This window comes from Carcharodon carcharias, chromosome 18, assembly GCF_017639515.1.
Source record: "Carcharodon carcharias isolate sCarCar2 chromosome 18, sCarCar2.pri, whole genome shotgun sequence".
Lineage (NCBI taxonomy): Eukaryota > Metazoa > Chordata > Chondrichthyes > Lamniformes > Lamnidae > Carcharodon > Carcharodon carcharias.
The window spans coordinates 30,996,013-31,008,175 of record NC_054484.1 but is presented as its reverse complement, the minus strand read 5'-3'; the positions used below and the strand labels follow the sequence as shown (position 1 = coordinate 31,008,175).

Genomic DNA, 12,163 nt, shown 5'->3' with positions numbered 1-12,163 from the left:
CTGCCTTCTACAGCAGTGATCTTGTGGCTTTTCTGAGTAACATTGCTAATAAGAGTAATTTTGTGTGTGGACCCATATATACTAGCAACTGAAATAAGATCACCCACACTCTTTTATAGAGGATGCTTTGCCCAGCAGAATGAAGAGACTTTCATTCTGTTAGTCTGGGCAGAATTTGAACCTAGATTGATGAGATGAAAAGACCAGTGCATTATCAGATCCACTGCCAACTGAAGTGGAACAATTCCCACATGAAGTACCCTATATTTATTCCCTATATGTAATTAATGTACAAACTAGCCTAAGCTGTTCTTATAAATCAGTAGTGCCTCTATTAATTTGAATGTATAGCGAGGAATAAATTGTGCTAGAATAAATATTCCTGTTAAATGAACTTTGTCTAGCTGAACACTTGTAACTGCCATGAACTGCATGAGTTGAAGTGGAAGATTATTAAGCCAATTATATTCACTTTGTATGCGATAATTCTCTGACCTTTTCTTCTCCTTCAGATGTTCTGGATATGGTAGACATTATTATGGAGACCAGCGAAGGTCTGAATGATGAAGTTGGGTTTGCTCTAAGCAAGGATATGATTGCACAGACCTTCCCTTTCAGTGCTTTGGTCACAGCCGCTCTAGAAACGAAGAACAAAATTATTTCAGAAAACAGTAATGAAACAGGTGAATCGCTAAATAATCTTTGAAAAGAGTTTCACTGTGAATGGCAGAACTCCCTAACTCTGATTTTAATTTTAATACTTTTTTTGAAATTTTGCATTTTACTGGACCAGACACAAACGAGGTAGTTTTATTGCAGCACTGGTGCTTATGCTCAACTTCATTCACTTAAACACACAGCTTCAAATTAACCATCGTATTAGTGTATAGAAGGACAGTTGAAGTAAGTGACAGGTGGAGGGATTCCATCTTTCTCTAAATGTGGTATTCCGTTTTCTCTTCCCTCCCCATTTTACTCAAAATAGTTCCTTAGGACGATTGTTGTATTGATCTATTCAACTAGAGTTGGCAAGGCCTCAGGGAAGCCCAGTCATGCTATCTCTATTTTTCAGAATTCTGGATAACCCTTCTTTGCTCACATACTATTAAAGAGTAGCTTAGAATTTTCACATAATTTTTGAAGCAGATTGCACCATGTTGCTTGGTTTTAACAAAGGCAGCCAAGAAATCTTTTTAAAAAACAAGTAGACTTGGACGAGTTTTAGTGTGTGAAGTTTTCAGTTTAGGAGTAATGTAATCTGACGTCTCAAACCTGTTGCTCACCCTTAATTGAATGAAACTAAATCAGCAGCTGTCTCATTTACTGATCCCCATCTTAATGTGCTGTTTCAGATGATGTTTTGAGGTACTTTTCTGCTGTTATGACTGACATTCTACATGTGCAACAAGATCCATTGGCTTTGTGTCTAGTATTACAGATGTATGACAAGGAATTGGATTCATTGCCTGAAAACCTAGCTGCGCACAAAAATAATCTCCAGCTGCACAAATATTATAGTCTCTGGATCCCACAGCAAGCCAGGGAAACACTGGTAAGAATTGAATTTCCACATGGGTTCAGTCCAGCAGCAGGGTTTGACACTTAATAGTGAAATCACTGTGTGCCCTATACTGTTAGTATTAACAATATTAATTTCAAACTTCTCCCTTTGGTGGTTTACACATTGATAGTCAATGCGTGGATCCCTGGAAATGCCTGAGCTTTCATTAGCACTACAGAATCTATAGATTAATTTAGCTATATATGTTTTACTGTTAATACTCAGAGTCAGTTAAGCAGTGATCTTCTACCACCCTGATAAAAAGCTTCCTTTTTTCCCAAAATCATGGAATGTGTTATTGTCTTATTGTTACTCCACTTTTTATTTGAGCCACTCCAATTTGGTTCCCACCCCATTCACAGTACAGTAAGTCCTCACTTTAAGTTGTGGTTGCATTCTTGAAAATTGCAACTTTAAGTGAAACATGGGATCCCATAGGTATCAATGTTAAACTTGAAGTAAGGTTCTATAAAACCTTCCTCATCAGAAAAAGATTATTCATGCATCATACCCTGTAAGTTGAAATACTTTACATTGCTAAATTCCTACCTTGGTAAATGAAATAACTTTTAAAACAAAATAAATTTAAAAATATAAATAAAAATGTCACTTTCTAATTACAGTACCTTCTGTTCACCAGCAATCTTGTTTCACCGAACCTCCCACTCCCCTTGGTCACTGCAGATTCTTCCCCTCCCTGTCCCTGACCCTCCGACTTGCGGCCCCTCCCTGTCCTTGACCCTTAGTCTTGCGGCCTCTCCCTGTGCCTGACCCTCCAACTTGCAGCCTCCCCCACCGTGCCTGTCCTGTCTTGAATCTCATACTCTCTGACTCACCCTCTCATCACTTCCCTCTCCTGAACCTGCGTTCCCTACTTGGACTTCCAGAAGGCCTTTGACAAGGTGCCTCACAGGAGGCTGCTCAGTAAGATAAGAGCCCCATGGTGTTAGAGGCAAGGTACTAGCATGGATAGAAGATTGGCTGTCTGGCAGGAGGCAGAGAGTGGGGATAAGGGGGTCCTTCTCAGGATGGCGGCCGGTGACTAGTGGAGTTCCACAGGGGTCTGTGTTGGGACCACAACTTTTCACTTTATACATTAATGATCTAGCTGAAGGAACTGAGGGCATCCTGGCTAAGTTTGCAGATGATACAAAGATAGGTGGAGGGAGAGGTAGTATTGAGGAGGCAGGGAGGCTGCAGAAGGATTTGGACAGGTTAGGAGAATGGGCAAAGAAGTGGCAGATGGAATACAATGTGGGGAAGTGTGAGGTCATGCACTTTGGTAGGAAGAATAGAGGCATAAACTATTTTCTAAATGGGGAGAGAATTCAGAAATCTGGAGTGCAAAGGGATTTGGGAGTCCTATTCCAGGATTCTCTTAAGGTTAACTTGCAGGTTGAGTCGCTGGTTAGGAAGGCAAATGCAATGTTGGCATTTATTTCGAGAGGACTAGAATATAAAAACAGGGATGTGCTGCTGAGGCTTTATAAAGCTCTGGTCAGACCACATTTAGAATATTCTGAGCAATTTTGGGCCCCGTATCTCAAGAAGGATGTGCTAGCCCTGGAGAGGGTCCAGAGGAGGTTCCCGAGAACGATCCCAGGAATGAAAGGCTTAATATATGAGGAATGTTTGAGGACTCTGGGTCTATACTCGATGGAGTTTAGAAGGATGAGGAGGGATCTGATTGAAACTTACAGAATACTGAAAGGCCTGGATAGAGTGGACGTGGGGAAGATGTTTCCATTAGTAGGAGAGACTAGGATCCGAGGGCACAGCCTCAGCAAAGGGAAGACCTTTTAGAACAGAGATGAGGAGAAATTTCTTTAGCCGGAGAATGGTGAATCTATGGAATTCATTGCCACAGAAGGCTGTGGAGGCCAGGTCATTGAGTGTATTTAAGACTGAGATAGATAGGTTCTTGATTGGTAAGGGGATCAAAGGTTACCGGGAGAAGGTGGGAGAATAGGGTTGAGAAACTTATCAGCCATGATTGAATGGCAGAGCAGACTCGATGGGCCGAAATGCCTAATCTCTGCTCCTATGTCTTATGGTCTTATGGTTCCCATTCAAGACTCAGATCTGATCCGGAGCTGGAGCTCTGGGGTTGTGAAAGTGAGGGTCCCAACAGTGCCAACATGCCAAGCTGCAGCTGTTATAATCAATGTTTTTTTCAAATGCTCCAGCTCACCACTTCCCGCTCCTAAACCCTCACTGTGAATGAGGGCTCTGGATATGAGCAGCAAGGCAGGAGGAGCAGATTTGACAGTCATTTTAAAAAAACTTGGATTATAACAGCCCCAGCTTGGCACTTCTGCATCATCGGCACCCATACTTCCACAATGCGGTCCTTCGGATTGACTCTGGATCTTAAACGGAGCTGCAGGTTCAGGAGAGAAAAGCAGTGAGAGGGGTGAGCCAGGGAGCAGGAAGTTCAGCAAGAGGATGGGTCTGGCACGGGGAGAGGCCATAAGTCGGACGTCGGGGATGGGGAGTTAGAGAGTGAGAGAGGCCACTCCAAAATGCTGCTAATTGGGTCACACAGGAAATGATGTTAAAACAAATTTTGTGATGCTCAATGAGGTTACAAGCCCTATTAACTTACTGGTGTTAAAGCAAAGCAACGTTAAACAGGGCAGCGTTGAGCAGGGACATTTGGACAAGGTCACATTGATCAAAGTTATGGTCGACATCTGCTGAGACTGACTCCTCATCTCCTATTATCCTTGATCTTTCCACCTTTAACATAATTAATCACGCCATTATCCTCATGCGATCATAGTCTCTGTACCTCTACAATCCATTTTAGTACACCACTACTGATTCCACCACTGAATAACTCTAGTGCGAGTACCATATTGCTGTCAGTAGCTTCTCCTTGCACATTAATCCCAGTGTACCCCAGGAACCCGCCTTTAGCCTTTTTGTCATCACTGTCTACATACTGTTGACATTATTCATAAGCATGGGGTCAACTTTGACATGCATGTTAGCAACATCCAGCTGTACCTTTATGCTTTCACCTTTGATCAAAGGACAGTTGATTTTAGCTAGGTAATTTATCAGTGTTTCAAGACCTGAACCAAGGTCCCTCCAGCTAAATATTAGCAAATGTTGTGCTCCTTTAACAATGTCTCTAAGCCTCTGACTTTTAGTCCTGGTTAGGTTAAGTCAAGATGATGCCCTGCTTGACCCCAAGCTCAGTTTCCTCTCGCACATCCATTCTATTGCCAAAACCACTTCTACTTCCACAATAAAGCCCATCTCGGGCTCTGCCACACCCTCCCCCCTGTTTCTGAAACCCTAGTCTACATCTTGGTCACCTCTGCTGCCTTTCTAGCTGGTGGGAGGAGGGGGTGGCCTGAATTGGCCCTCATGAATTTCAACTCATTCTAAGTAATATAAACCTATACCCCCTCAAAGTCCCACATTCTCATCACCCTCGCTGTGCAGACTCCCCATGTTTTCAATTTCTCAACAGCTGTGCCTATGCTACCTTAGTGATCAACCCCCACCCTTATTACGGCCCACCCCACCCCGCAATATAAAGCTTGAACTCCTCTAGCACAGGATGTTTTCCTCACTGTTCCTCATTTTGTCCCACCTTTGGCTGCTTGTTCAACCACTACGTTCCAAGTTTCCAGCAAACCGTCACCAAAATTGCAGCAGTGGAGCAGAGGAAGACCTGAGGAAACTCCTAGTGGTAATCTCGGCTCACAGTTCAATTCATTATTGAAGCAGTTGCTGTCTTTTGCATGAGTTGTTAAACCAATGTCTCATCTACCCTCTCAGATGAAATTGTTCCCATGACGCTCTTCAAAGAAGAGTAGGAGCTTTCTCCCAGGGTCCTAACCAACGCGTATCCTTCATCCAACATCAGCACAAAAGACCAGGCCATTTATCTCATTGCTGTTTGCAAGACTTTGCTGTGTAAATTGGCTACCGCTTTTCCCTACATTACAACAGCGTCTACACCTCAAAAAGTAATTTATCGGCTGTGATGTGCCTTGGTGCATCCTAAGATCATGAGAAACAATATATAGATGCATTGCATTTGGAGAATTCAAGCAGGATCTTTTAAAGCCAGGCCCAAACTGCTTCAGAAAGTGGGAGCATTGTTTTTAAACATTAAGGGCAGTATTTTATGTGCCACGGGCAGGCCCGCACCCAAATGGATCGGGTGTAAAATCGCGTGAGAAGACGTTGGGCAAGCGTCCTGATGTCATCCCGCACTCGCGCAATATTTCAATTAGCAGACGCATGCAAAAGTCGGAAGTGCGCCCACCAACAATTAAGAGGGCAATTAAGCCCATCAACAGCGCAAATGACTCCAATTTATTGTGGTCTGTCCAACCTTACGGTTGGCAGACAGATGAATCGGCCAGGCGGGCTTTGCATTTTTCATAAAGCCTCATCCAAGAGCGGGTTGAGGTTTCCATTATTAAGTAAAATAAAATGAAAATAAAAATCTATTGACAGCATTTTTATCATTTATATATTTAGGTGTCTGATTGTGATGCTTGGACATTTTTTTTTTTCTGATTTTCAAAACTTTATTTCATGGTTTTTGGGTCTGCAGCTCCCTGAAGCAACTCTCTGCCTTCAGGGAGCTTTCTCTCAGTGCTCACCCACGCCCACAGAAATGTCAGCGCCCGCCCTCCTCCCACCCCCACCGCTGCAGCACTGAGCGTTTCAGCACGCATTTCACGCTGGCTGGCCGTTACTTGGCCAGCCAGCATGAAATCCCGGACGGGGGCCAATCGCCAGCCCACCGAGCTGAAAATTCAGGCCTAAGTTCATTAAAAGTGCCAGGAAAGGATTGACATTGTGCACTGTGGGAAACAAATTCACAAACCTGTTGTTTCAGAAAAAACACTCTCCAGCTGTATTTAAAAGACCTAAAGACGCAGGAAATAATTTTTGTAGAAGTATTTTCATGTCGTCATTTTTCATGTCTTAATGAATTGCAAAACCGACTTTTTTTTCCGAAACTTGCCCGCAGTTTGAACGATTTGGCTCAGATACGATCGATCCTGCTCCATTGAAAGATGCTTCATTCCGCAATCTTCTAATGGGCGCATATGGAACTGGAGCCAGCACCCTCCTAAGTGAAGAGGTGAAAGAAGATTTGAAGCAGGCAGTTACAAAATTGCATCTGTGTGACCTAGTTCTGGCCGTGAAACAGGTGATTTTGTACATCCGAACCTCCGTGGAGAACTTTAGAAAAGTGAGTGATATTTGTTTCCAGGGCAGCTGGGAAAAATATGTTTAGATCCAGGGATTATTTGTTTGTTTAATGTTAAAATAACTTTCCTCCAATATCTTACACTGCTTACCTTAAAAATAAAAACAGAAACTACTAGAAATATTCAGCAGGTCTGGCAGCATCTGCAGGAAGAAAAACAGAGTTTGCGTTTCAGGTCTAACATTAACTCTGTTTCTTTCCAAAGATGCTGCCCGACCTGCTCTGCATTTCCAGTATTTTCTGGTTTTACTACAGATTTTTAGCATCTACAGTATTTTGCTTTTGTATTACTGCTTACCTCCACTTTGCTTCTGAAAAGTGGATTACGTGTCAGTTCTATTTGTTTTAAAGCAAGTCACATGATTTTGTTTTGAAAGAATTCTGTTGTCAGAGTAAGAATTGCGTGAAATGCTAATTTATTTAGAAAGGTTGCAATAAAGAGACCTATTTTCTTAAGAGAAATATTTGAAATTCAAGTAAAAAATTATATATTATCTATTGTACCCTGGCAGAGTACTGAAAGGCACTATGTAAAATGCAAATTCTTTATTCCTATTGAATATAGATAGTTTCACATGAGCTTACAGGGAGAATACTGTGCAAATACATGTCTGTGTGTCAGGTTGGCCCCAATTAGATTAGAATAAATCTTCTGTAGTACTCACATGGCCTTGAGGGGGCAGCAGTGCATGGCTTTCATCTGAGATGCCCTATGTGTATTACGTGATGCAGAAATTGATTGAGAAATGTCTATCTGTATCCCCATGTTTAGTGAATTATCTCCTATATATAAAACACATTTCTCAAAGTCCTTTAGACACAGTCCTAAAGAAAATGCAGCACTTTCCACAATATCACATTTGGCACTTTTATTTTTAATGACATGTTTAATTCTTTCTCACTCATTATGATGAGAAATATCCATTCACATGGAGAGTGAATGGATAAGACATCACAATAATTTAGATCAGGCAGGATGGCCCAGTAGATCTTATCTTGCCCATTAATTTTTGTGTGTCCGTATGTAAAACAATTAACAGCAACCAATTTAGGCTGGATTCACACTTAGGCTTCCAAGGTGAAAGTTTCTTATACACTGCACCTCTCAGTCCAGCCACATGCCATCAATTGATGGTGCGAAAATTCACTAATTTTTGTCGAGATATTTATTGACTTTCAAGGATTTTATTTTTGAATCATTGCTTCTGTGACGTTGTGCTCATTAGAGTTTGATTGTTCATACGTTGGAGATGCCCAAAATCGCATCTCTGTCAATAGTGCAGCTTGCCACTGATCTCATGGTTCTTCAGCATGTTGTACCAGAACTTGAGAATATGTTGATTATCTCAAAGCAACATATTACTCCTGAAAATGTTTCCTGCTTAGCAATTTTGGTAATAATTGAGGAATGAGTGGGAGAATAATTACTTCCTAAGTAAACATTTCACAATTCCTTTAAGGGTACGACTTGTTTTGGTATCACCCTTCAACTAGCTCTTAGTTTGTTTGTTGTTTCAGTTAGGAAGAGGCACTGGCTTAGCACTGATTAGACTATTTATGGATCTCTTAAAATTGCTGTTACTGAGATGTGAACAGATTGATGACATAATGGAGATGAAATTCACAAAAGAAAGTGAAACCAATCTCTTCAACAACCTCGATCCTGCCATAGATGGAGAACTAACGAAGGAACAGGTAATCTGTCAAAACCCTTTCTTCTGTTCATACATTGAGGGTCTTGTGTTTAGTCACCGTCCCTGTAGTTCGAGTTCGATTGTTCATCTGTTGAAGAGGCCCAAAATGGCATCCCTGTCTGTAGTGCAGCCTATCAATGATCTCATGGTCCAGAGATGATTTATGTCATATGAGAATAATCTTTTGAGAATATTTGTGTAAAAAACATGTCTATGTTCACATTGTTTTTCTTGGTAACTTTTTCCCATCCAAACCCCTGCTGAAAGTGTTGACTCCTTGCAGGAATGCCATGGTTAGTTGCACTTTAGTACCTCACCAAAATGGCCATTATTCACATGTGAATTTAGACAGTATGGGCTGAATTTTCAAAGAAGGTTGGGATAAGAGGCAGGCGTTCTCACAATTTGGTGCCGCCAGCCATCATGATGGTGCAGTGCCATGATCCCAACCCTGAGCCAATTTATAAGAGCCCGGATCAGATCAGGAGCAGCTACCTGTCTGCAAGCGGCAAGCAGCCAATTTAAATCAAATGAATGCAATTAAGGGGTGTATTAAGGCCTCATTCCCTCGCTAACCAAGATTTCCAGTCAGCATCCATACAGGCCACACCGATCTAGAGCACATCCAAGCCCATATGGTGGGCTCAGGCTGGGAAAGATGGGTGACAGTGGGATATACTTGAACCCATGAGGGACCCATCCCCCTCTCCACATCTGTAATGACACCTAGGTCACAGAAGCAGCCACTGGCTATCCCATGGAGGGGTTGCCCCTCCAAGATAAGGGGATGGTAGCTGTAGCCATTTTAAAAATGAAAAAGACTTATATGGCTTTCTCTCTCTCTCTCTCTTTCTTCCCCTATTCTTTTTCCACACATGCACGCAAGCGCTCTTTTTCTGCCCATCATTGGATCAGTAACTCCCATTTTGGCCGTGGGCTGCTGATCTGTGAGTGATGGAGGGCCTCGGCTGGACCTTCAGCCTCAGAAGCCTGTAGGGCGACGAGTCCGCTTCCTGGCCTTTAATTGGTCATTCCTTTAAAAATAGTGGTGGGCGTGTCTGGATCATGCCATATGTGATCAGGACCCAGAACTGGTTCCTGCCCCCAGAATGGAAATTCAGCCCTATTTGACCACAAGGGTGTCTCAATTGGTGACCCCATCCAGCATTCAAAAATGTAAACTTCTAGTAGGGCTTGCTGAATAATCAGTTGAAAATCTGCTTGATTTCTTTTTCCCATTACCAACCTTGTGTGTTTTGGGCTCAAGGCCTCTGATATTACCTTAGCTAAGATGATCTAACTGCACAACTTGATAATCAAACCTGAGGCATTCTCTTAGTGAGTTAAGGGAGGAAATGGAAGCTTTGAATTTCTTGAATCTTTTTTTCAGGTATTACTAGACTGAAAAGATTGTGGCTACATAAAAGGTAGAGGACACTATCTATGCCCTGAGGGTTTCTCTTCTGTTGTGTGCTACAAAGTCACTGGGTTGGAAGAGATTTTCTTAGAGTTGAACAGTGCTGGATAGCGGTTCATGGGGGTCAATGATTAACATCATTGCTAACTCCAGAAATAAAGTCATCAAAGCAGGGTAATTCTCTGAAGGTTGATATTTCTGATGGGATTCTGTCAGAATCCAATTTTATACTTGAATATGTTGAATTCTAACAAAATATTCCATTTGAAATTTTAATCTACCTTTTCCTTTGAAATGTTAACCGAATTATGTGCATTTGCAACATTTTCTATTCTTGCTTTAGTTTTCACAGTTTATTACTGAAAATAGAGACATGCTGCCAAAGTTTTCATCTTGCACTCATCCAGACAAACACAAGAATGCCAAATTTCAAATGATCACAATACTTTATATTACAGGAGAAAACAGTGTTGATTGATTGGCAAGTGGGCTCTGATTGGCTAAGGCATTGCCATTGGAGAAAACAATGGGAACTGTAGGCTCCCCAAGCTCCTGGGTAATTCCAAAAATAGGGGTAAAGCTTAAACATGTTCCTTTTATTTGCAGAGAACAGGTCCCTGTGGTTGTTAGTGCTAGCTCTCTGCAAACAAAAGGAATATGTTCAAACCTTGCACTTACTTGTTGAATTACCCTGGAGCTTGGGAAGCCAATACTTCTCCCTTGCTTTCTCCATGACAACGCCTCGGCCAATCAGAGTCAACTTACCAAACAATCGGCACCCTTCATCCTTGTTGTGATCATTTGAAATTATGACATTCCTGCGCTTGTCCTGATAAGTGCAAGGCAAAAAGCTTTGACAACATGTCTCCATTTTCAGCAATATTCAAGCTCTGTACTACCAAGCAACTGTTTCACTGTTTTTGCTGTGTCTTTAATCCTCCACTGTTAATTTCAGGTTCTGGAAAGTATGTTGTCGGCAATTTTTAAACACCCAACACTAGAACAGTGGTTCTTGGCTTTGGAATTACAAACTCCACCACTACACAGCCTGAACCCCATCAGTTTCAAAATGCTGTCAGCCCAACTTACTTCTAGCACCCTGAGCCTCCTCCAACAGAGTGCACCATCTTTGGATAGACTTGGCTGCATGAATGTAATGTTAACTTATTTTAAAGCTATAGCAGAAAGTGCATTGAAGGAACTTGAAATGAAAAAGATTGCTAAGGTGAAATCAACAGTGAGTGATAAGAAGTCCTTATCTTTAGAAGGCCTAGAGATTTTGCATGGCTATATGAATACAGCTCAACTCAAAGAGGTTGTGGCATCCATGTTGGAACTCCCAGAAGAAGTTTTAGTCATTCAGAGTAAACCTGAGAATGGAGGTGATGGAATGAAACAGTTAAGCTTGTATGGAAAAACTTTGGTCAAGATCCTTACAGAAAATAACCAGGAGACTCCAGACAGAGGCGAGCTAATGCTATCATGTAACCATTTCAATGCTTTAGGAGCACTCTTGCAGTCCTCTAACAGTGAAGAGTTGAAGAATGTTCTTCTTGAAGCCCTAGAGAAAGAACCAATCTTCGCACAGCTTGTGAGACCAGATGTGTTTGCTCATTGCTTGAATCACATGACTGAAACTTCCCTTGCCATTTGCAAGCTCCTCATTCGGCATAGTAGGACTCACCTTTTACAATTGGAACTTTGGTGCTTAGATGTAGGCAGAATGAAACATCTCCGGAAAAATATGGAAGTTTATCTTTCACTTCTTAGCACATATCTACAGTACCGAGGAAAGAGTGACCAATCCCGACCAAAGAAAGGTAATTAAATTTTATATATATATGATATATGATTTTCCATTACTGTACCACTTTCACCCTTTCAATTCTGCTCCTCTTATTTTGGGGGAAAATGTTGGCTGTGATGAAAATCTTTCTAGCTCACATGTTAACGTTTTGCTTTTGCCATGATCGAAATGTTCTATTTGTTACTGACAGTAAATTGTAGCTGCGGCCACTGGCAATGTGCCAGTTCTCTTCGTGTATAAACTGACTCACCTTTTCAGGACTTCAAAGCCATCGTCAGAAGGCTGTGAATTGGGGTAGCTGGGGAATGTGCCATGTTCTGCAAACTTTGCAGCAGTTAATTGTTTTTCTTTTTTGTAAGGGGGTCTAGATGTAGATGATCTATTGGATTGTCTCAAGCTGTCGTTTCTCAAACTGATGTTATTCTTGGCAGGGAAAAAG

General features: G+C 41.8%; 1 protein-coding gene across 4 annotated transcripts in view; it reads left to right on the top strand.

Moving 5' to 3' along the window:
• Positions 1 to 12,163, top strand: part of urb1 (URB1 ribosome biogenesis homolog) — a 109,839-nt gene that overhangs the window by 41,607 nt on the left and 56,069 nt on the right. For 2 of the 4 annotated variants that reach the window (XM_041211595.1, XM_041211598.1), the window contains 5 exons: positions 513 to 683; positions 1,353 to 1,552; positions 6,564 to 6,788; positions 8,325 to 8,501; positions 10,873 to 11,737. In XM_041211595.1, coding sequence (XP_041067529.1) covers positions 513 to 683; positions 1,353 to 1,552; positions 6,564 to 6,788; positions 8,325 to 8,501; positions 10,873 to 11,737 — 1,638 coding nt within the window. The remainder of the gene's footprint in view (positions 1 to 512; positions 684 to 1,352; positions 1,553 to 6,563; positions 6,789 to 8,324; positions 8,502 to 10,872; positions 11,738 to 12,163) is intronic. The other 2 variants (XM_041211596.1, XM_041211597.1) reach the window with 2 other exon arrangements.